This window comes from Squalius cephalus (assembly GCF_949319135.1).
Source record: "Squalius cephalus genome assembly, chromosome: 16".
NCBI lineage: Eukaryota > Metazoa > Chordata > Actinopteri > Cypriniformes > Leuciscidae > Squalius > Squalius cephalus.
This window is the reverse complement of record NC_137137.1, coordinates 37452593-37478332: the sequence shown is the minus strand read 5'-3', so window position 1 is coordinate 37478332 and position 25740 is coordinate 37452593. Positions and strand designations below refer to the sequence as shown.

At 40.4% G+C, this 25740-nt stretch overlaps 1 protein-coding gene across 2 annotated transcripts in view; it reads right to left on the bottom strand.

Moving 5' to 3' along the window:
• Positions 1 to 334: 334 nt before the first annotated feature.
• The window catches only part of prickle2a (prickle homolog 2a), a 74802-nt gene continuing 49396 nt past the window's right edge, over positions 335 to 25740 (bottom strand). The window contains exons 7-8 of one of the 2 annotated variants that reach the window (XM_079896347.1): positions 4989 to 5924; positions 335 to 3438 (exon numbers count right to left, since the gene is read on the bottom strand). In XM_079896347.1, coding sequence (XP_079752473.1) covers positions 2534 to 3438; positions 4989 to 5924 — 1841 coding nt within the window. In that variant the 3' untranslated portion in view covers positions 335 to 2533. The remainder of the gene's footprint in view (positions 3439 to 4988; positions 5925 to 25740) is intronic. The other variant, XM_079896348.1, reaches the window with a different exon arrangement.

The following is a 25740-nucleotide window of genomic DNA, read 5'->3' as shown; positions in this document are numbered from 1 at the left end:
CTTTAGACGAGCCTGTATAATTCACTCTTCCACTACTTTTTCTGAATCAGATTCTGGTTCTTCTAACATGAATGAATTAAACCACTAGCCATTGTGCAGCGTTTACTATAGTAAAGTTGAGCGAGTGGATCTCTGAACTGGTGTGAGTGAGTGGAGGCGGGGCTAATTTGCATATTCATGAGGACTTCAAGATTGTACTGAAGGAATTTAAAAAAGCACAAAAGAAGTCATTTACACCCTACATCAGATTATATTTCAGAAAATATAATATAAAATAGTATTTTTAAAAGATCACAATGGTATTAATCTGAAGCTTAAAGGCTTTGTTTGTTTGTTGAAATAGTTATTTAATTCACATACAAGACATGAACGGGGGATACACATGCAGTCACCATTGGATTCTACACTATAATATGATACAAATAATGCATCTGAAGATACAAAATATAGAAATATTTAAGACAATATTTACAGAACTTTTACAATACTACATTATTTTTATATATTGTTTTTATCATTAGGAAAACATTTAATTTTAAGATATTATTTGTAAATGACTTTGGAAAAGACAGAATATTGCATTTAAAACCATAACCAACATTGCCCAACAAAATGATAAACATTTTATAAAGTTTAATTTTAGAATGACATTAATAAAACAAGTTGAAAACCATGAAGAGCGCATATTAGGAAACTACTGTATTTAGAACAATTAACAGTAAGCAGCGAGGGGATTATAGAAAACCGTATTGCCACTAAATTATACCAAAAATTAAGGGAAAAAGAAAGGGGAGAGTGAAGACTAGAATTATACTCACAACCAAGAAAATCTAAAAACAGATTAAAAAATGGTTGTAATTAGATTTGTGATGCACTGAGTTTATGGAATATGGCGAGCAGTAATCCCACATTTTTTCAAGAGTAACGCAAATTAATTTCAGAGTAAGTTAAAAATCCATATCCTAATTCTGAAGGTTGAGTCGTCACTTCTTTCCTTCTCCTGAAATGAAGTTATGTAGCAGATTGTTATTGCACAGGTTTCTACAAAACAAAATTCATATTCTTAGCAATAGATAAAATTCCATGTACAGTTCCAATAAATAGAAATTAATACATTTGATCATTGTGCAACCTCCAGTCACAGTAAACACATGATTTCAGATCAGAACACATTACCTACAGTGTTACTTATGCAATGACTGAAACATGCCTGAATTGGATTTCAACCCATAGTTGGATATTTAGGAAACTAATACAATACACAACAGCAGTGAGTACACCCCGTGAAATATCACTTAACTGTCAAATGAATATAAATGTTATCACCTCTTGATAACTGCATTATTTCTGCATTACTTAAAATTTTTAAATATATACACACACACACACACACACACACACACGCACCTACACACCTACACACCTTATGGGTTGAAATTGTCTGCATGACTGATTGGCTCCACATGGAGAAGATTGAACAGAAAAATAAAAAAATCTGATTGTGAGACTTCACAAAGATCAAAAAGGATACAGGGAGATTGTGACCAACTAAAATGCAGTCAAAACTTTGCAGTTAAAGCATTAAATAGGAGGTACAGAATGAGCCATAGTTCCACTAATCATCCGAAAACAGGGATGTCCAATTCTGTTCCCAGAGGACCACCTTTCAGCAGAGTTTAGCTCCAGCCATATTTAAACACACCTGAATCACCTAATCAACATCTTTAGGATTACTAGAAACTTTCAGGCAGGAGCAAAATTTGCATGATGATGGCCCTCCAGAAGCATGATTGAACACCCCATCTTAAAATTACTTGTACAATCTAGTTCTGCAAAGCAGAAGGGCAAGTGCTTTAGACATGGAAATGGGGTTATAAATGGAAATCAGGGTTTCTGTGGCAGCTCAAGGACATTGTATGGTATCAATCTCTGTGGACAAATCCTTGCATACCCTTCAGAACAAAAAAGCAAGATTGGAAGACGTTGGGCAAAAGAAGAATATTTCAGCATGATAACGATCCACAGCACACTAGCAAAATCATGCAAGAAATTCTAAAGATGAAAAAAGTAAAAAAAAAATGACCTGGCAAAGTGTGTTGCCTGACTTCCAATGAAACCCCTTTGGGTTATTTTAAAGAGAAATGTAGAGGAACTCAAACCTTTCTAGCAAAGAGCATCTGAAAAAAAATCTCTCCAGAAACACTGGTGTCCTCCTTGCTGAAAAAGATTGAGACTTTATCAAAAATAAAGGTGGACATCAAATTAATGGGAAAAAAAAGAATCTCTGTAATAAAAGGTGTACTTGGATCAAGTTCCTACTGTGGAGCCTGTATGTTTGAAATAGTACATCTAAACGGTTACACAAGAGGAAATACCCGTATGTTCAACTAAACAAGTAACACAATTAACGCAAGGTGATAGAATTTTGAATCATTTGACATATAAATGATGTTGTACAGGGGTCTACTCACTGCTCACATACTCACTTCACCCACTCTCACATACACACTCAGAAACTCACATTACCATTTGCTTATGATATGATGCAGTTCTTGCTCTTTCGCCGTTTGCGTGTATGTAATTGGGTGTGACCACCCGTTAATGTAGGACTATAACGATGTCGCAATTCCTCATTGTCAAAGTATCGGAGCTGCACTGGCCGTGGAATGACTTCACCCATAAGGTAACCATCATCATCAGACACCTCTGAAGAAGAGGAACAGGTTGAGCAAAACTGATCTTCATCATCAGCTGTTTCTCCATACCTACCCATATACTGTCCAATCTGTGGACCTCCAGGATCCTGCAAGGTGAGGTCCGATGTGGTTCGAGGGCATGGCCTAAAGAACTGTTGTCGATACCCATAATTAGCTCCAAAGAGATTGTGTGACATTCTTGATGAGGATGGTCGCTCAAAGTCATTGTGAAATCTATGAATGGGGTCCCCAGGGAAACTCTGATTTTCTGTAGCTAAATGCAGGGCATTGTCTGACCGAGAGCGGCGGGAGCGATAGTGATATTTATGACCTTTGTGACTCTTGTGGTGGTGACGTTGTCGCTGACGCTGCTGTCTGGGGGAGTCTTGTGTTTGAGGACGTCTTGGCCGTGGTGTCATTGCTTGGGCATTGCCTTCTTGCATACAAGACATGCTTCCTGCAAGACCAATGCGACCTTTGACTGGATCCTCAAAACTTATCCCTCTGTGGGAATCCCAGTAGAGTGGAGGAGGGTACCTTACTCTGACAGGCATGCCAATATCAGCAAGGGGTCTTGGGACAGAGCTCAGGGATTCAGTGCTGCGGAACTGCATTGATGAGTTTAAAGTACCCATGGTGCCTTTATCAGACACAATTACCCCAGAGTCTTTGCTCAGGTCAGGCATAGAAAATCGAGAGAAGTGCTCCTGACGCCTGTTAGTCCCATCTAAGGAGTTTCCTGCTGAAGACAAACAATGGGAGAGATCAGATATAGGTACAATGGGAGAGATCAAATATAGGTACAATGGGCAGAGATCAGATATAGGTGCAATGGGAGAGATCAGATATAGGTACAATGGAGAGATCAGATATAGGTACAATGGAGAGATCAGATATAGGTGCAATGGCAGAGATCAGATATAGGTGCAATGGGAGAGATCAGATATAGGTACAATGGAGAGATCAGATATAGGTACAATGGAGAGATCAGATATAGGTACAATGGGAGAGATCAGATATAGGTACAATGGGCAGAGATCAGATATAGGTACAATGGGCAGAGATCAGATATAGGTACAATGGGCAGAGATCAGATATAGGTACAATGGGAGAGATCAGATATGGGTACAATGGGAGAGATCAAATATAGGTACAATGGAGAGATCAGATATAGGTACAATGGAGAGATCAGATATAGGTACAATGGAGAGATCAGATATAGGTACAATGGAGAGATCAGATATAGGTGCAATGGCAGAGATCAGATATAGGTGCAATGGGAGAGATCAGATATAGGTACAATGGAGAGATCAGATATAGGTACAATGGAGAGATCAGATATAGGTACAATGGGAGAGATCAGATATAGGTACAATGGGCAGAGATCAGATATAGGTACAATGGGCAGAGATCAGATATAGGTACAATGGGAGAGATCAGATATGGGTACAATGGGAGAGATCAAATATAGGTACAATGGAGAGATCAGATATAGGTACAATGGAGAGATCAGATATAGGTACAATGGGGAGAGATCAGATATAGGTACAATGGGCAGAGATCAGATATAGATACAATGGGAGAGATCAGATATGGGTACAATGGGAGAGATCAGATATGGGTACAATGGGAGAGATCAAATATAGGTACAATGGGGAGAGATCAGATATAGGTACAATGGAGAGATCAGATATAGGTACAATGGGCAGAGATCAGATATAGGTACAATGGGAGAGATCAGATATGGGTACAATGGGAGAGATCAAATATAGGTACAATGGAGAGATCAGATATAGGTACAATGGGCAGAGACCAGATATATGTACAATGGGAGAGATCAAATATAGGTACAATGGGAGAGATCAGATATGATATAGGTACAATGGAGAGATCAGATATAGGTACAATGGAGAGATCAGATATAGGTACAATGGGAGAGATCAGATATAGGTACAATGGGCAGAGATCAGATATAGGGACAATTGGAGAGATCAGATATAGGTACAATGGGAGAGATCAGATATAGGTACAATGGGAGAGATCAGATATAGGTACACCGTGTGAAAAGTGTTAAGTTTGAATGAACCAACTCATCTCTTCTTTTGAACATACCCCTGTCAGGCAGTAATATGGAGTATCATGGTATTTGTAAGATCAGAAATAGGGTACACCATGTGCAATGAGTGACAGTTGAATGCACCATTCATCTCTTGTTTTGATCATATCCCTGTCAAATAGTGATATGAAGTATCATGGTATTTGTATTTGTATTTGAACTGAATTTAAGCTCACCTGTAGTGTATGAAAGGGCCAGTGAGTCAGCAGAACCTCTTGGTGTTTGTTCTAGTGGCGTAAGTTCACCAAAGCTTGGCCCAAATTGGTGCCTGCTCCTCAGCAATGGAGGACGCATCTCTCGGGGGAAACCTTGCACACTGATACTGCGCTTGTCCAAAAATCCAGAATTACGGCTTGATACTTCATTGAAGCTCATTTGTGTTTTGAGCTTAGGAGCGTGAAATTCAGGTTCTTGGCCATGGTGCATCCAATTTTCATTGAAAGAGTGCCCCCTCAGAGCAGCAATGACTGGAGGCTTTTTGGAATTACCCCCAGGTGGTTCTTTGGACCAAGACTCTGGACTGCTCACTATCTTGGGTGGCTGATTGGGAGAAGGAGGGTAAGCTGTGCGGATGCTACATTGGCTTCGTAGCTGATGGGGATTTGGAGATGTGGAGGAATCTCTTTGTTGAGACTCATAGGAGTAAGGCTCATCCCGGTTTACCCAAACTGGCTGCTCATGGTTGAGACTTGGAGACCGACTTTGGGTTCTGTTTGGGGTTCTTGTTGGTGTGCGATGGGGAGTGCGGCTGGGTGCTGGGCTTGAGATGCTCAGCAAATCCATTTGAACAGCAAGAGGCTCTGCATCACCAGCTAATTGTGTAGGGCCAGATGATGTTTGTCGGACACCTTCAACCTTCCCTTTTGTCCCATCCTTGCCAATCTGACCACTGTGGTGTGACTGTCGGGAACGGGCACTCTGGAAAGCAGAGTCTGAGGAGTCCGACAGCTCAGGTTCATCCCCTTGGCTGCAGAGACGGGAACAATAGATCAAACCTTGTTTCGGCAAGAAGGGACGACCCAGCAAAGACTGATTGCAGCGGGCACAGCTGAAACACTCTTCAGTGGCATGCCAGTGTTGGCCTTCATATGCCATCTGGCCTTGGTCTATACCTAAAACACATTACAGACAAAAGACAATAACCATCTTTATTTATTACGACTTCAAAAGTAGTGTGTGGAAAATCAGTATTGGTATTTAAAAATGCCTTCAAACAGTCCCATCTGTATCTGTTTGCGTTACAACATGTTTTTGCAGCATTTTTGCAGAGATGTCTAATGAGCTCATGAAAGAAACACAGATAACAAAAACTTTTGAAACTATGGCCAAATTTGGAAGATAGCTATCACATGGCTAAACATATGTCGGCCAAATTTTCTGCATATTTGTTTTGCCATCACTTTAGAATTTGAGTTTTTTTATAAGAATTTTTGGTTACGCTTTATTTTGATGGTTCACTTTAGAAACTCTACTAACTATAAGTAACTTTGCAACTACACGTCAGCTAACTCTCAGAGTATAAGTAGACTGTAGTAAGACTGGGTTGGTAGAATACGTTGACGTTGTTGCAAAGTTACTTATAGTCATTAGAATGTCTGTTGGAGGAGCATCAAAATAAAGTGTTAGCATATATTAAGTAGACAGTCTACTAATACTCTGATGAGAGTTAGTTGAGATGTAGTTGCATAGTTACATGAATTAAAAAGTTAAATTTTCTATTCTGCTAAGAGGACCATCAGCCATTTCACACTGCAGAGTGACAACAAATATTCTAATATTTTAAACTTTTTAAACTATAAACAATCGCTTCCGGCCTACTGTCATATGTTTATGAGTTCACACTTGATGTAAACATCAGCACGTTGTTAAGTGTGATAGAAGTGCCTTGTGAAACTCGCTTGAGAAGTGACAGTCCTGAGTGTTTCCGCATCACTTCAGAACATGCTTAAGTCATGCTTCAAAACGTGCTGACGGAGCACTTTATAATGCTCTCGTTAACCTGCACATGACAGCTGGCCGGAAGCAATGGTTTTAGTATTTTTCTCACACATACCTCATGTTCACTTTGTGTGGTTTTTGAAGCATCAACTTTGGGAGATCCATATACTTACATTATATGGACTCACAGAGATGGATTTTTTTTTTTTTTTTTAATCTTTAGAAAAAAAACATACACCTGGGACAGCATGAGGGGGAGTACTCCTTTAAGTGATGCAAAATTAAAATCACATCCTAATATTCACACTATTTCTTGGCACAAATTATAATATATAATTTTACATTGATTTTTGGCATTACGCGGGCCACAGTATAAACTCAACCTGTTGAGTGTAGTAAATTACCAGTGGACCAAGAAGAACTACATAAAGAACTTCCCCTTACTCTACTCCAATCACACAATTGAATGCTTGGGTTCTTTTTTTCATTTTCTTTTAATACATTATTGGAAGATATTATACAATGCTGGAATATATTGTGCAAAACTTTAAACGTACATTATGTGCAAATGATGTGATGCCTAGTCGTTTGTTAAAGCAGACTTTTGATTGTTCTCAGTTGTCCTTTGTCTCTAAAATCTTAGAAAAAAATATGTGCTGCTGCAACAACTACTTTCATTTTTTAATGAAAATTCTATAGGAGAAATGTTTGAGGGGTTCAAAACTACGGTGGCAGAGAAGGGTCACAACACATACAAACGCCACAACAACTACATCAGGGTTCACCAATCTCAGTCCTGGAGGGCCGCTGTCCTGCAGAGTTTAGCTCTGTTTTTACACCTGTTTGAAAGTTTCTAGTATGCCTAGTGAGACCTTGATTAGCTGGTTCAGGTGTGTTTAATTGGGGTTGGAGCTAAACTCTGCAGGACAGCGGCCCTCCAGGACCGAGATTGGTGAACCCTGAACTACATATTCAGAAAACACCTCCAAATTCAGAAAACAACTTTGTCGATTTCACATCACGTACGCTGCAAATATTCACAGCTCGAGCAAATAGGGAAATGAACTGCAAACTGCAAAGACACAACGGAAATGTTTCCAGGGGGGCCATAATCAGTGACGGACCCGCATCCATCCGGTTGTCTTCGCGCTATCTGAATGTGCGCTTTTGTTGTCTATGGCTATAAGAGCAAGAGGTAAGTGTTTCTCTTTTATTATGACAGACTTGTAGACAACAAAAGCGCACATTCAGATAGCGCGAAGACAACCGGATGGATGCGGGTCCGTCACTGATTATGGCCCCCCTGGAAACATTTCCGTTGTGTCTTTGCAGTTTGCAGTTCGTTTCCCTATTTGCTCGCGCTGTGAATATTTGCAGCGTACGTGATGTGAAATCGACAAAGTTGTTTTCTGAATATGTAGCTGTTGTGGCGTTTGCATGTGTTTTCTGAATTTGGAGGTGTTTTCTGAATATGTAGTTGTTGTGGCGTTTGTATGTGTTGTGACCCTTCTCGGCCACCGTACAAAACAGCCCACAGCAGAGTCGGCTCTAATGAAAGTTAAGCGATATCTTTTTGGGTTTAGACAAGATAAATTATGTTGTTTTGGTGCTGCTTGATTTGAGTGCTTCCTTTGACGTGATTGATCATAAAATCCACATCTCCCGTCTTGAACATTCAGTAGGTCTAAAAGGAATAGTCTTGAAATGGTTCCAATCTTATACATGGATTTCTCAGCGACGTCATCACTGCTTGCGCACGCATCCAGGAGGCAAAAAGACCGCGGTCTTCGCACCGGAGTAAAGGGTTTAGGCTAGTAGCATAGTGGTGGTGTTGTCGCTAAGTCAAAATGCCAAGGAGTTGTTGCGTGGTCAATTGTACCAACCGAGCCAGTGCTGGGTGCCTGATGTTCAACATTCCTAGGGGGAAGCATGTTTTTGCCAAAAACCGGCGGAGGTTATGGCTTCAAACCATAAGAAGGGCAGATTGGGGTCTGACCTCAACACGCAAAAATCCGGTGCAGCATCAAAGTATTTGACGAGCTGCACATGACCACATAGCACGTAGTTGTATGCATCAAGGGATTTGTACGCTCTAATCATTTCTCTTGTATAGCCTACACACTTGGTGTCTGAATAAGATAATTATATATATCAGGCCATACAGTTGTTGGCCACTTCTTGTCATCCTTGCGTAGGGATCCGGCAAGATCTCACCATTGCTGAGAGTAAGTTTTTTAATATAATCGCCACGGTCAGAGGTAGGCTACTAAGGCTTCCCACATAATCCATCGTCAAATCTTTGATTTACAGTAAAGTAACATTATATGTGTGCAGTCATGAAATGTTGCAGGTCGTAAAGTAACCTAAACAAGGTTAACTTATATAAAAGCAAATTCGGGCTCTATAGATGCTGCACTGCTAACGTTGGCTATTACATTACTAACTTAGTCTAACATGATAATTCATACATGCATCACAGTATGTCCGGATTTTGATTCGTAAACAGTTGGACGTTTTACATAATGTTATATTAATATGAAACACGAACAAACAGATCCAACTCTGAAATTGCAGTTTATTATTGAGTCAACAAGAAATTACAAACAATGCGAAATCTACGTTAATTACAATGTTCTTTTACAGAACTTGGCATAACAGATAGCGTTTTTTGGCCTCCTGGATGCACGCGCACATCCGGTATTGTTTGTATACAAGAAACCCGTGTATTTGACAGATAGATATTTTTCAGTTAATTATAGTAATGAGAACTAGGGTAAAAAAAACAACAAAAACGCCTTCCTTGGGGGGTTCCGCAAGGATCTATTCTTTTTCCCACACTTTTTTCTTTATATTTGCTTCCACTGGAGAGTCATTTCATTGTTACGCCGGTGACACTCAATTGTATCTACCACTCAGGCGCTCTTATGTGTTTAAGGACATAAAAAATTGGATGGTGAAAAACATTTTAAAGGGGTGGTAAAACACCTTTTTTTGAAGGCTTGATTGTGTTTGTGGGGTGCACACATTTATTCTATCACTGCTGGATTTTGTAACTCTCTGTATTCTGGCATCACCGCCACATCTTTGTCTTGATTACAATCGGTGCAAAATGATGTAGCGAGGCTCTTACGGAGAGTAAAGAAACACCAATAAATCACCCCTGTATTAGCTTCTATAAAATGGCTTACTGTCCATCTTAGAACTTGGTACAACATTTTATTGTTGGTATATAAATCTTTAAATAACCAGGCCTCACTGTGTCTGGCAAACCATTTAACCCCGTATAATCCCTCCAGAACTCTACACTCAGAGAATCAAAAACTCCTTGTATTGCCTAGAACATAATTGCCTACATAAAGGCGATTGAATCTTTGCAGTAATAGGGCTGAGACTGTGGAATGAGCTCCCGTTACCCATCAGGAAAGCTCATTTAATATTGGTAGCGAATAACGATTAAATGTTCTGTTTTATATGTTGTCGTTTTATTGGTCAGTGTGTGTGTACTTTTTTTTTCTTTTTATGTAAAGCATTTTGGTTCAACTTCGGTTAGAATGCTGAATAAATAAACAAGACAAGACAACATTTCTCTTTTATGCATTAAAAGAAAAAGACCAAATTAAACTGTTAATTATTAAACTATATTAGGCTATAAGGTCATATCCTTTTCTTTTTTTTTTAAATAAAGAGCTCAAAGCAATGTAATAAAGTGCTTTAAACAAGTGTTTTGACTCCTGAATAAGTTGTGATGTGCATCTCATTTTGTGGTACCTTGACCATTGTCTACTTCAGAAACTTTGAAAACTTGAGAACAGAAAAAACACTGACATGCGGGAATGAAATCACAGAAGAATTCTGGTAAGTTATATATTACCCCACAGGGTTTGACGCTGTGATGGATTTTAATTAATCAACTTTAATTAATCAACTAACATTTGTTTTTCTTGCAGAAACAACATTCATATGCTTTTAATGTTTCCAAACTCTTTGGGGAAAACTTGTGACTTTGAGTATTGTGTGTGTATAAATAAAGAAAGGGGAAGTGAAACTATACAAATGACTAGTTCTCAAAACCTTGTGATAAGTAATCACAAAATCAGAGTTTGCTTGTGCCAGTGACAGAGGAAAAAGGTTGGGGCTTTTGAACCAATTGAACCAATCATATTGAAGGTGACATGTTAGTCTTATTTGTTTTCTCGATTCTATAACAAACTGTTGTATCTGTGTTTTACGGTGGGATTCTCAATGGAATTTGTCTGAGATCCTCCGGCCTTGATTCTTGGGAGAGATTCCCTGAGAACTGCTTGGTAAGATCTCCTGGCCGTGATTAAAGCATTTAAAGGACATTCGCAGGTCTGTTTGTCGATTTATTCCAGGGTGCAATAAAATATGTATCAAATAATTTGTTTTACGTTAATAAATTGATTGATTCGTTTATTAGACAATATTGAAACAGGAAATTTGTACAAAGAGGGATCATACATCATTTCGAAAAACTGTCGAGGATAAAATACACAAAAAAGCCAAAGGCTTATTTCCATTGTGGTCCTCTCAAGAAAGAATATGAAGATACATTTATGTAACAACTAAGGCTGACTCCCATTCAGCTGTCCAGCAGAGGGAGCCCAGAGGGAGTATTGATCACAGACTGCTTCTGCATTCGTTATTTCCTGTTCGCCACATGCATAAATGGTCATGTTCCTGCCAAAATACTTTGCAAAGAATTGCCGGCTTCTACTGTCTTTTCGAGTGTTTTCCATTGCCTGCTGTTTTGTCTATTGTTATGATCATCATGCCTGCTTTATTGGATATCATTTGTTGGATTACACTTTTGCTTTGTTTGCCTGGTTGGACTGTTATCAAGTTATTGGATTACGGCCTGTTATCACAAATATGTCTCTCTGATTTTCTATATGAATTTGTCTGCTGTGCTATTTTAATAAACTTCCTACAAATGGATTCTAACGCTGCCTCCATGCCCATTTCGTCACAGAATACTTCGCCACCACTGAATCCAGGAGAAGTTTCTCAACTACAGGCGGCGTTCACTTATCAGAGCGAGATGCTCAAGGGTTATCAAGATCGGCTAAACTATTTACAAGCCGCTAACTAAGCTTTGACCCATTACATCCACTCTCTGCCCACTCCCCATGCAGGACTGGTAAGATATGATCTGATAAGGACTACAAATGTGTTACATCGTTAGTTGATTCAAGGGCAGCAGTGGATTCAATTCACAGAGACCTGGTCCAGGAACTCAACCTTTCCAGTTCCATGTACCGGCTATCAACATTACTACTGTAGACAACACACCCTTCGGCCCCAGCATCACACATCAAACAGTACCGGTTACTCTCAAGATTGGATTATTTCACATGGAAACTATTTAGTTCTATGTAATCAACTCTCCCAAGCATACTATCATCCTGGGTCACAATCCTTCTATCTCCTGGAACCAGAGTGAGCTCACACAATGGTCAAGTTACTGTCAATCCAATTGTCTTCATGTCACTGTTTCCTTGCCATGTTAAACTATCAGTTTTGAAAGAGAAGGGGGTGAGTGGAAAACAGCTTTCATCACCACTAGAGGGCACTATGAGAACCAGGTGATGCCGTACGACCTGGCAAATGCACCAGCAGTTTTCCAATACTTCATTAATGAAATCTTCTGTGATCTGCTCAACCAGTGTGTAATAGCCTACATTGATGACATCCTCATATACTCCCAAGACAAAGCTCAACATGTTCAACATGTACAGTTGCTGTCCCCTCCAGCAACTCCAGCAACATCAACTCTATGTCAAAAATGTGAATTCCATACCAAAAATACAACCTTCCTCAGCTATAATATCAGTCACCTGGGTGTAGAGATGGATGAAACGATGCAGCAAACCAGGCCTATCAGTCTCTCAAAACCAGCTTTACGACTTTTTCTTATTCTCAAACACACAGATCCCAATCTTCCATTTGTTGTTGAAGTAGATATATCCGAATGTGGTATTGGAGAGATCCTGCCTCAGTGCCATGGTAATACAGGTAAGCTTTATCCCTGTGCTTTCTTTTCCAGAAAACTGTATTTTGGAAACATGTTTGATTTGTCTGTGTATCTGAAATGGTCAGTCTAAAAACTGCAGTATATTTAAATCTCAATAAGCACCTTTAATGGCTCTACCACCTTTTGTTCTGTTTTTACACCTTTCTGAGGACACTTTTCCTGTACTTGCCATGGCTGAGTCTGTACGAAAAAATAGTAATGGCCCTACACTGAGACCAACAACAGAAAGGCAAGGGACAGAACCTCTGAATGTTACCATTGATCAGATGTTAAAGAATCTGTATACATATTTGGACAAAGAAAGGAAGACATTTAGAAGAATATCAGTAACCAGACAGTTTCTGGTCTCATTGACTTCCATAGTATATATTTTTTCCTACTATGGAAGTCAATGGGACCCAGAAACTGCCTGGTTACTGACATTCTTCTAAATATCTTCCTTTCTGTTCAGCAGAAGAAAGAAATTCATACAGGTTTGAAACAACATGAGGGTGAGTATATGATGACAGAATTTTCATTTTAAAGTGGAGTATCCCTTTAAGGACAAACACCAACAGAGATGGCTTATCTGTAATTTTGGTAAAACGACAGAACTGTGAGACTGACAAATTACAGCATGAGAATAAAGCAAAGAAAGCAAAGGTTCAAGCTCTGGTTGAACAATTGCAGAATGAAAAGGACTAGAGCCCTGCATTTCAGCCCGACTTATGTACACCTCTAGGGTCGGGCTTCGGGACAATTTTCACGTCATAGTTCACATGCGGGCCAGGCCTCAGGCCTGTTTTAGGCTTATACTTCTTTTTATATTTTAGACATTAATTAAAAGAAAATAAGAGAAGCTGAAGATGGAAAAACAAACATAGAAAGACATTTTATAACCTATCACACTGACATATGACTGACACATGACGGTCTCAGAACACAGAAGGTTTCCCGGCGGCGCAACCCACGATTCATCTCATGTACAATGGAGAACATTAAGAGAAATATCGCAGATGGCGAACTTATAACTGAGAGAAACACCAGAGGAAAGGCAAACTTCTGGGCTGTTTTTCATATAGTGACAACCAGGGCCGGACTGGGACACAATTTCAGACCGGGAAATCCCACACCCATCCAGGCCATCCCATGGACCCAAATAAAATTTAGAAACACGGACAACCCTATTTTTTCCTAAATTACATTTATTGGTCTAAATCCTTAGGCTGGGGCCGTGTAAAATAATTAAAGGCTTTCTCTTGAACAGTATCCTCACTTCCCTTTTCCTTCTCTTCATTTACCCTAATATCTCTATGTCTCTCACTTCCACCAGTATCATCAGCCTCATACACTAATTAAAGTGGAGTACTAGTGTTATATATATATATATGTATGTATATATAAAGTGTGCGTATTTTTCTTGTACCTGTCTCTTCTTCACCTGTCACTTGTTCTGGCCTCATGTTACAAACAGAACTGTCTCCACCTTGGCGTAAAACAACCACCTTATTATAATTTGTTTGCCCAGAATCTACATTTATTTTTGTAAAAAATCAAAGTATTATATTTATGACAAAATGTTGTTGTTTTCATCTTAAAATTACTTAAATATCCAACATTTAGCAACACTAGGCTATATTTCATACAATATGTTAAAAAAATATATATAGATCTTATTTTGCTTCTACATGTCATCTCACTCCCTGGCTGAATGTGTGATCATTGCACCACAGCTAGTGCTAGGTTGACTGTCTCCACCTTCATTTGATTAAAAAAAAAAAACTCTAAAAAAAACCTCACAAATGGGCAGACATAATTTTCTAAATTGTCTAATAAAATGTTATTGCATTATTTTTTGTTGATGTCTGCACTATCACTCCTGTCTCCCTGCTCCTGTACCACATAAATGTTAATATTTGTCTGCTAAATTACTAATGTAACTTTACACTAAATAATATTAATCTCCTTTAGCATACAGTATTTTGAGTGACGATAGTAATAGGGGCGCTACCGCTTACATTTGCTAGCATTTCAATACTAAGTTAACGAAGAAAAAAGTACAGTATTTACAGATGAAACTGACCTGCACTTGAAGCCCTGAACTGGTCATTCATTTTGCAACATTTTGCTGCTTGTTCTTGGAGTGCTTTCTTTTTCGTTGTCCTTTCCCTCTCTGCTCCACCTGGCTGTTTTCTCTCCATCATCGGGTGAGGCTCGCATTTTCTGTTTAACCGTTTGGCTGAGGCTTAAAGGAGAACTCTGGTCAATTTTAACATTGAGCTCATTTTTTAGTAAATTTGGAGTGCTGTCAATACAGAGAACAACGACAAAAATCGGTGTTTCCTACACCGTGTTATCCTCTTTTTAAAATTTACTGCAGTAGATGTGCAAGATATGAATAAAAATGATGTTATTTCAGCCAGCGCACATACCTGTATTTACATCCTGTTTTCGGCTGAAGTCCACAGTAGTCGATTGTCGAGTTCGGGCGCATGATCGTACGTACTAAACCTATGCGCGTGAACTCGACAATCGACTACTGTGGACTTCGACCGAAAACAGGATGTAAATACAGGTATATGCGCTGGCTGAAATAACATCACTTTTATTCATATCTTTCACATCTACTGCAGTCAGATTCACCCGTGTTTACTCTGAAGGAATCACTCACATTGGCTGGGCACTTGTAATGACACATCAAGGATGTTAAGAGGCTAAAAGCAGGTTTAAAACTTGCCCCATTGAAGTCAACAGGGTGCAAATTTTAAAAAGAGCATAACACGGTGTAGGCAACACCGATTTTTGTCGTTGTTCTCTGTACTGACAGCACTCCAAATGTACAAAAAAATGAGCTCAATGTTAAAATTGACCGGAGTTCTCCTTTAAAGTGGGATCGTAGCCTTGCCAGTCAAGACTAACAGATTCACGATTTTATTTTATAATAATAATTTTATTGAATGACGAATTGTGAAATGACGAAATGATCACTGGACACTGGTAAAGGTAGTAGTATAAAAAAATTATAATTAAAAAATAAAATAAAACGCTGGCTGGCAGCAGGCCAAATTAGTCGGCAGGCCAACGGGAATTCTCCCGGTGCTCCCGATGGCCAGTCCGGGCCTGGTGACAACCTTAAATGACGAGTCAGCTGGTTATGCACAATGCACAGTTTGCAAGGCTGTGCTAAGCTACAATAGTAAGAAGATGGGATCATCTCATTTACAAAGACATTTTGAGCATGGTGGATGTAGCGGTAGCGGTCCAACTAGCAGCAGCAAACAAATGAGTGTGAGTGATTTCCTCGCCAAACCAACGAAATCACTACGGTGAAATCACTAATCACAGCCACTTGTACAACACTGTCCTCCGGCATGCCTTGAACCCAGATGATCTTGCAGAAACAGTCCCAGAAGTAGCAGAGACCCTGCAGGCCACCAAGGCTTTAGTCCGATATTAAAAGCAGTCAGGTCTGACAAGCCGGTTGTCAAAAACTGTCAAACAGATGGCAGAAACCAGATATAGCACTGTATTTCTCACCCTGGAGTCAACTGAGTCAGTCTATGCTAAGTTACAGGAGAAACTTCAGAGCCGTGGTGAGAGCCAGCGACTACACAATGTGTCCCCAGATGTGCTGGCTTTCCTGGTGCAATTTTTGCGCCCGATCTACGACGCACAAAGGGAGTTGGAGGGGGATAAATACCCAACACTGAACCTCGTCGTGCCCTGGCTACACAAGCTGAAACACCATTGCCAGCCATGTGTCGGACACTCCTTGCCAAGCAATTATCCGCCAACGACACCTTGAGTGGATAATGAAGAATGTCCACATCCAGTCACAAACTGGCCATATTCTTATGGCCGAAGGTCAGTCAGTTAAGGATGTTCACCAACACCAAGAGGGATGACATCTTTCAGCTGGCCAGACGTCAGATAGCCCGCTTCAGAAAGGGGACGTGGTGCAAGGGGCTGATCAACCAGCCGGTGAGATTTTCTTTGACGTGTGTTATTATTATTATTAGGCCTATTATTATTATTATTATTATTTCACTTTATTTGCACCGGCAACCACACCAAGTCACTTACTATAGTATTATAGGCCTCTTAATTAATGTATTAATCATATCCTACTTGGCCAACTAATAATTATAATTATGATGATTCATGCAGCGGTGAGCATGTCTGTGTCTGCACATCAGTGCCGGCCCGAGCCTTTTGGGGGCCCTAAGCAGAATTTGATTTGGGGGCCCCCTCCCACCACGCGGAGTCACCTGTGCTTGACGATTATTGACACAATGTCACTCTATAATGTTACATTATAAATTAATACAATGAGGTTATGTATTAATACAAAATAAATAGCCTACTTAATAAAAAATAGATACTTAAATAAAAATGTTTTAACTTTTTCTTTACTCTTTTACTAACTCTTTGAAACTTCTGAAAACAAACTGTCAAAAAACATATTAAAAAAAAAATATTTGCAAAATATCCTCCAACGTTTTGCAACCCTTTGCAGTTTGAATGATGTCTTATATGAACATGACGGAGTATGTGTTTATGTTTCCACTGTTCGATCGCGCCCGCGCCTCACACACACACACACACACACACACACACACACACACACACACACACAACATAATCCAGCTCTGCAATCTTGACATCGCAGCCTGTTCGTTATAGCCGTAATAAAATATAATAATAAAATAGTCAAACTAACATATAAAAATTACACTGCTCTTTTTAAATAGTCAGTAGTAGCCTACAATTCGTACCATTCAGCGCTGCGTAGCCTAAGCACCGCTCCACTGGGATGTTTCCAAGCACATTTTTGTGCATGTGAAGAGAATGATTTTTTCCCTCGATATTGGATTTCAAGCACATTTTTGCGCTTGTGAAGAGGATGATTTTTTCCCTCGATATTGGAACGTGGGTGAAGTACAAAGAAGCCTATAATAAAGAATAGTTTACCATCCAAATCCATCGTGAATGTTGAAACATTTTGATTCTAATGAGAGAGATCCGCTTTCACTTTCACTTTAAATTATTTCGTTTTGGCTTGTTTATAGTTATTTTTTTATTCTTGTTCTGTTCTGAATATCATTAAATTTAAAGGATAAATCATTGATCAAATCAAATTTGTGTGAAATGGCTTAACATTACCGTGACTTTGCGCACGAATTTTCTATGCACGCGAGGTTATGCGCATATGACTCAAACACTGGCAGACACAGCAGCAGTTGTAGGCAGGTATATTGATCATGAAATCAGAATTTTCTTGTCTTGAATTATTAATCCATTCATTAATTTATGTCACTTGTTTAATTTAATTAATAAAAAAAAAAAAAAAAAAATTAAAAAAAAAACTCGCTTGGGGGCCCCCTGGTGGCGAGGGGGCCCCAAGCAGCCGCTTAGTTCGCTTATGCTTCGGGCCGGCCCTGCTGCACATGTTGCTCAGGGCCATGCAGCAAAGAAGAGAGCGCTGGCCGAGTTTAAGGAAGAGTGGGAAAACATTGTGGAGCAGGAGGAGGATGACGGATGAAGTACAGCATAACATGCGTCTCAATCACAACATGGAAGGTGATGGACGAGATGTGCAGCTCTAGTGGAAACAACACGAGACCCTGTTACCGCAACTGTCAAGACTGGCTCGCTCTGTGTTCAGTGTCCGCCAGCAGCAGTAGTAGCGAGCGTGTCTTCAGTGCAGCTGGAAGAGTAAGAGCATGTTAGGAGGCTGTCTTTTTTTTCCGTTTGATTGGACTTTACTTTCATTAGTCTAACTGTTGGAAACTATTGGAAATAAGAATGGCTATGTTCTGTAGTGAATACTTGATTTTTGAGGAAAGATAACCTACATGTTTGTTTTTAATTTATTTTATTTTATTTGATTTGTTTAGATTGTATCTCATTTCGTTTGCGAGCGCTGTTGCGACTGCGAGCAGCAGAGCAGCCTGCCTCAGCTTTTCAAAAATGTTGTTTTACTGTGGTTGTGATAATAAACGTTTAAACTAACTGTCTGTGTGATATGCTTTAAGTGTTTTATATCTATGGATTATATTGTAGCCAAGTAAAGTGTTGATTTGAGAGGCTAAATTGATCAAACATGTTTAACTCGCTGTCGGCTGCTTGGTCGACATTTAAAAAAACAAAAATATCTTTAACAAACAAAAATTGCTCCGAATATTTGTCTAAATTAACTTAATAAAGAAATGAAAAGAAACATAACTACTTTGCCATTGAAAACAAAACTGAACTATTTTAATGGCTGCAACAGTAGTATAGGATAGGCTGTGTAATGGAAAAAAAACGGGCTGAGAATTCTGATGAGCTGTCGGACACGGGCCGGGCTAGGGCCTGAACGTCTCGGGCCAGTCTCGGGCCAGTCTCGGGCCAGGGTCGGTCTAGGGCCTGAACGTCTCGGGCCAGGGTCGGGCTAGGGCCTGAACGTCTCGGGCTAGGGTCTGGCTAGGGTCTGAACATCTCGGGCCAGGGTCGGGCTAGGGTCTGAACGTCTCGGGCCAGGGTCGGGCTAGGGCCTGAACGTCTCGGGCTAGGGTCTGGCTAGGGTCTGAACGTCTCGGGCCAGGGTCGGGCTAGGGTCTGAACGTCTCGGGCCAGGGTCGGGATAGGGTCTGAACGTCTCGGGCCAGGGTCGGGATAGGGTCTGAACGTCTCAGGACAGGCTCGGGATAGGGCCTGAACGTCTCGGGCCAGGGTCGGGATAGGGCCTGAACGTCTCGGGCCAGGGTCGGGCTAGGGCCTGAACGTCTCAGGACAGGGTCGGAATAGGGTCTGAACGTCTTGGGCCAGGGTCGGGCTAGGGCCTGAACGTCTCAGGACAGGCTCGGGATAGGGCCTGAACGTCTCGGGCCAGGGTCGGGCTAGGGTCTGAACGTCTCGGGCCAGGTTCGGAATAGGGCCTGAACGTCTCGGGCCAGGGTCGGGCTAGGGTCTGAACGTCTCGGGCCAGGTTCGGAATAGGGCCTGAACGTCTCGGGCCAGGGTCGGAATAGGGCCTGAACGTCTCGGGCCAGGGTCGGGCTAGGGTCTGAACGTCTCGGGCTAGGGTTTGGCTAGGGTCTGAACGTCTCGGGCCAGGGTCGGGCTAGGGCCTGAACGTCTTGGGCCAGGGTCGGTCTAGGGCCTGAACGTCTCGGGCCAGGGTCGGGCTAGGGCCTGAACGTCTCGGGCTAGGGTCTGGCTAGGGTCTGAACGTCTCGGGCCAGGGTCGGGCTAGGGTCTGAACGTCTTGGGCCAGGGTCGGGCTAGGGCCTGAACGTCTCGGGCTAGGGTCTGGCTAGGGTCTGAACGTCTCGGGCCAGGGTCGGACTTTTAAAGCTACACTGTGTAACTTTTTTAGTTGATTCTTAGCAAAAAACACTTAGTTCTTTCAAAAATATATGTGCTCATTAATATATATTTACTTCTTTCAAGTAATAAAGTATTCTCTTAAGTTTATAATCTGCCATTGAAAGTACATACGGGTGAGGGGTTCGTATGCCGGTCGCCATGTTGCCCCTCCATCTTGAAACTACATTAGCCAAAGAGGGACATGCCTGTAAATTCAAGCTTCGCCTTTCGCACTTTACACTCAGTGACACCGTGACGAATGCGAGGGGGAGATTACTCGCGAGTGCCGGCAGGTTTGAAAGATAGTGTGTGTGTGCGTGCTCACATTTGAAAGAGAGAATTAAAACGCGACAGACAAATCAGCAAGACCATAGTCAATATTGGAGTAACTTTTCCCAGATGGAAAGAACTCATGAGGAGAAAAGATTTTAAAACGGACGCCGAGGTTGCCTGCTTTCTTCTCGACAGGTAATTCAGCCTGTTGTAATTCATTTGTGTAAATTCGAAGTTTTATAGTTGCTTGTCTAACCATAGCATGGTTGTGCATAACGCCAGAACGACCTCTAGAATAACTTCATCCTCACATCAATGGTGAAAAAGTATTGTTTACCTTGTAACATAAATCTGTGCTGCGACGGATCACAGGTAATGAATGGTTTTAAAGGCGCAATTTTTTAAGCTATATAAAAAAAGGACACAGTAAATTTTAGTTATTTTTAATTGCTTTTACTGTGTACACATTGTAACGTTAGCCTAATCTGATTATGCTGGGATAGCCGATTCCAAGGGTGACGTTTACCTCCTGACATCTGTCCTGTAGTTTTATTCATTTTAGACGTATTGTTTATTATTGTCATGGACGAAGTCGATAACTGGAAGCCATGTTAGTCTTGGAATAATACGGCCACCATAGGAGTGAAAACGCCCTCGGAATTGAGAGGAACAGAAACTAATTTTCACTGGGTAGTCATATACAATTTCACCACTAGATGGGGGTAAAAATCACACAGTGTAGCTTTAAATGAGAATGCCAAGCTGCTCACTTTACTCTCCAAACAACTGGGATCTAAATCTTCAACACCTCTGTTGACAGTGAGGCAGGATTTTCCATCAACACGTGTGTTCATGCCTCAAGGAACTCAATGGTTAAACTTGTTCCTGTGATTGTCAAAAACCGGAGAAGTGATGTTGAAATTGACAATGAGGAGGAGTATGAGGAGAATGGTGAACGAACTCACACTGTGACAAAAGTGGCAAATAAATACGTTGCATATAGGACATACCAACCAGCTACTCCAGAGCAAGTTGACAAATGGTCAAAATAATTGTCAGACGTGTAAAAGCAACCATGGAAAGCTTGCCAATTTCTTAAACTCTTACAGAAACTCTACAATTTACATCCACTTCAGAAAGTGATGATTGTTAATATGAACTTAAAGGACAATGACCAAAAGAGACTAACAGAAAGTGTTGAAAGAAGGATTGGTGAGTCTCTAGTGAACATTGAGGCTGGATGGGAAGCTGTACAAACTTTCTTGTTCAATCTGAAACCTGCAGGTTAATAGGGCTAGAATTACCTCATGCATGCAGAAGACAGGAGAAAGTGTTGCCGAGTTGCTAAAGAACACTTTAGACAAACTTGCCAGGAAAATTCTGGTCTAAATGAAAATGAAAATCTTGACAAAAACATCGGAATGCCCCTGAAAACAGGCTAAAACCAGAGATCTCAATAGCCCTTAAAATCAAGAATGATGACTGGGACAGTATTGGAACAGCATTCATGCAGATTGTTGAATGGTCAGCAAAGATTGAAAGAATGCAGGAAGTCAATCTCAGAGCATTGCAACCCTAAACTTTGTCATACAACAACAGGACAATGAACAATGAGCATAAAGAAAGTGAATATCAGAGACATCTCAAAAGCAAAAACTCAGGGAAGATGCAGGTGTTGCAATGAGGAACACTGGTTTCGTGATTCCAAGCTGAGTTTAAGACATCAAAGCAATTGTGAGGACAACCTGTTGAAGAGGTTTCAGCAGTTGACAGCCAAACAAAAACAGACTCTGCTAAAAGCTGTTGAGCCACAGGGAAACGCTTGAGTCTCTCTTTGCCGCACCAACTAGTGACATCTCAGCCAACAACTGATGGACTTCATGTGTATGCAAAAACGACAAATGGAGACACTACCACAAAAGTAAAAGCATATACAGAAGTCTCAACAACTGAAGCAAAAGATGATAAGCCGTAAAGGAGAGAGGTGCACGTACAGTGGCATTAAGACAACTTCAGCAAGACACACAACCAGTTTTGCAGTGTAAAATGATTCAAGATGAAGCCTCCAGAAAATAAATGTCATTGTTGATGAAAGCTAAAACAAAACTGCATAATGATGAGCAATGCAGTAAGGAAATTGGACTATGCTCTGTCACAGGCCTGCCCATGTCCAATGAAAATCTAACATCTGGCAGCCTTGTTCATACTGATGAAAGACTCAGCCTGGCAATACACAATGCCAAGAATAAATTTTTGGTATGCCCAGTAAATGGTTAAAGATTCAAAGAACTCAGAAGTCATCCCCAGAATCCAGGAGGGAAAGCCCACTTCAGGATCTCTTAGTAACTGATGAAGCAGTTAAGGTGCAGAAAAAACATGAGTGGACTGACATAAGCCATTGGAATTTGAAACATCTACCTAGAAATGAGAGCTAAATGGCAGTAGTGTTTATCAGAGTTCAGATATGGCGAGACTAGGGTTTTTAGCTTGTCGCCTGAGGACAAAGATATAAACATACAACCACTGATAAACACAGTAGTGTCCTGCCAATATTAAATAGGGTCAGCTTTACTGGCAGTTAGGAATAATTGGTTTAAAATCTTTTCTTTAGCAAGATACATTTCCACATTTTGTGTGATTGCAGAAGTTCCGGTGTTCCAGAGGATGAGCAAAGACACTCAACGGCTAGACTGCACTGTACTGGCCACCTAGCTGAACACATCTAAACATCCAGAGAACACAACACTTCTGCTGCTATCACAAGATCACAACCTCAAAATAAGAGTTTACAGAGGATTTAAGTATTCAAGAGAATGCAAAGTTTCACCATGATCTCTTATACTGTCATTTTAAGTAATGGAGCCTGTATGTACCACCGGACTTGGAAGTGCTGACCAGACTTGTTTTTTATAGCCACACGTTCCGCCAATCCTCTGTGGATCCGCAACTTTAGATGCCAATCCCCAAATTTCGTGGATGGGAATGCATACAGCAGTTGTCTATGCTCCAGGACCACCAGAGCTTGTGGTGAAACACAAAACACGCATGAAGATAATCCAAACAGGAGAGGAAGATGACAAAAATCCAAATACTGAATATCGCAAAAGCTTTACAGACATCCACTGGTATATTAAGACAACGACTAACAAAAATCAACTAAAACAGGATCTGGTGACACAAGGGTCATGAAACATTATCCATGAGACTGTGTGGCCTTAATGTATGAGAAGATGCCACATGGCACTGTTTGATGAGTTTTGATGAGGAACTTGCTTTGCAATTGTTAAAAAGTATTCTATAAAGCATGTATGCATATAGTATAAATGCAATCTGAATGTAATGAATTGTCATGTGAACTATAGTGTCAGGTGCGCTGCTTCCCTGCTATTCAGAAAAGTCTCTGACACAAATCCAGTCCATCCATAATGTGAGTGTAATGTATCTTTGAAACTGTTTCTGTTTAGCTGATCAAATGACTTATGTATGTGAATAAAAGGTACAAAACAGCTGGTTTAAAAGATATTAAAAATGCAACAGCGCAGAAACTTTTTTTCAGTTTCAAATCTGTGGTGAAAACTATCTAGTGCTGAAATAGGGGGTTTGATGACTGATCAGAATTTGGTTCTTGACTTTTTGCACATTTCTGACCATATACCACATACCAGTGCATATATACCGAAAATATTGTAAAACTTCTCACAATAACATAAAAGATCTCTAACATTGTTTTGCGCCATTGCTTTGGCAAAGTGACTGTCAAACAAAACAAAAAAATCGTAAGCATGATATGGCTTTGTGCCCTTACCAAATGGCAAAAGTCTGTGTTTATTTAAATATGTTTTCAAAGGGAAGTGCGCTCTTTGCTCATTTCGATCAGCTTGTGATCCTTTGTTTTCCGGGTCTCAGAACGACTCAGTTCACAGTGAATGAATGCAGTGAACTCCATTTTGGCATGTGCTTTGAGTTTAGCATGTATTTTTGGAACGCAAGAGCCTCAGATATGCATTATTTTAACACTTGCATAATTTCCAACATTTTTGTGGGAAGATGATTACAGCATTTCAAGAGATGTAATGAGATGCGTTTTTAAACCCATTTTCACACAAACAGCAGTTTTACGCAAAAATAAAAGCTCATCTGTAATTTCCATTAAAATAAAAGCTAAAGGGTTTATCTCTTGCAAGTGTAGAAATTAGGACAAAATGATTGTGATTTCCCTAATGTAGCATAAAGTAAAATGAAATATGAAATATTCGTTTTTATTTATTTAACATTGAATTTGTTTTACAATATATGGCTATTACTGTCATGGGAATAATAAGAGTAATATATAATTATTATTATATTCTAATTGTTTGGCTTCCTAAAACACCAGTGAGTAATGTAGACTAAGACTCTATATCAACTAAAAAGAGGTTTGAGTCCCCTTTAAAGTTCAAGTAAAAATAATTCACCGACTTTTTTCTTTGTTCAATTTGCACACTGAACTTGGGTTGGCTTTTAATTTTAAACTCTCATACCCCTTTTCCACCAAGGCGGTGCTGGTGCCGGTTCGGAGCCGGTGCCTACTCGCGAACCAGTTCTTTGTGTTTCGACAGCCAAAGAACCGGTTCTCGGTCAGGAAAATTGGTTCCAAAGCGGCACCAACTCCTTGCTGGACTAGAACCGTTCATGCTTACGTCGGGGGCTGGGGGCGGGGTTATTGTCTGACTTCTTCTCGAACGTAACCTCCGTCTATAGTAATCCAGATGAGCAGCACAAATGTGTTCTAAACGTCTTCTTCTGACCCCAATATAGGATCGCAAAGCCAGGAGAAACATTTGCAGAAAAACAATGTAGTCCGCCATTTTAATTGTTATGCTTGAAGTTGGCGCAAGCGTTTCTGGGAAAGCTAAGACGTATGGCAACGTACACAGTGATGTAACAACGTCGTTCGCTGGGCTCTCTAGTCAGTGGAAAAACAAACAGGTTCTGAGAAGGTTCGCAAGTTGAACCAACTTTGAACCAGCACCAGTTCCGAACCAGTTCTTTTTTGGTGGAAAAGGGGTAAAAAGTGCACCAGACTGATGTATTTTACTTTAAAATGTACAAAATCGTCTTCCGGGGGTGCATAAGGGACAGAGGAACAAATTACATATAGAGACACTGTAGAGATGCACACAGGTAATTCACAATCACAGTCTCTCTCTCTCTCTCTCTCTCTCTCTCTCTCTCTCTCGTTTGTTGATTCATTCAAATAAATGTAATCTTACCTCGCTACTTTACTTACATTGGACACCACTGAGGCAATAGCGATAGAGCCATGGGTGCTGAACCTTTTCTTCATAAATGCAATA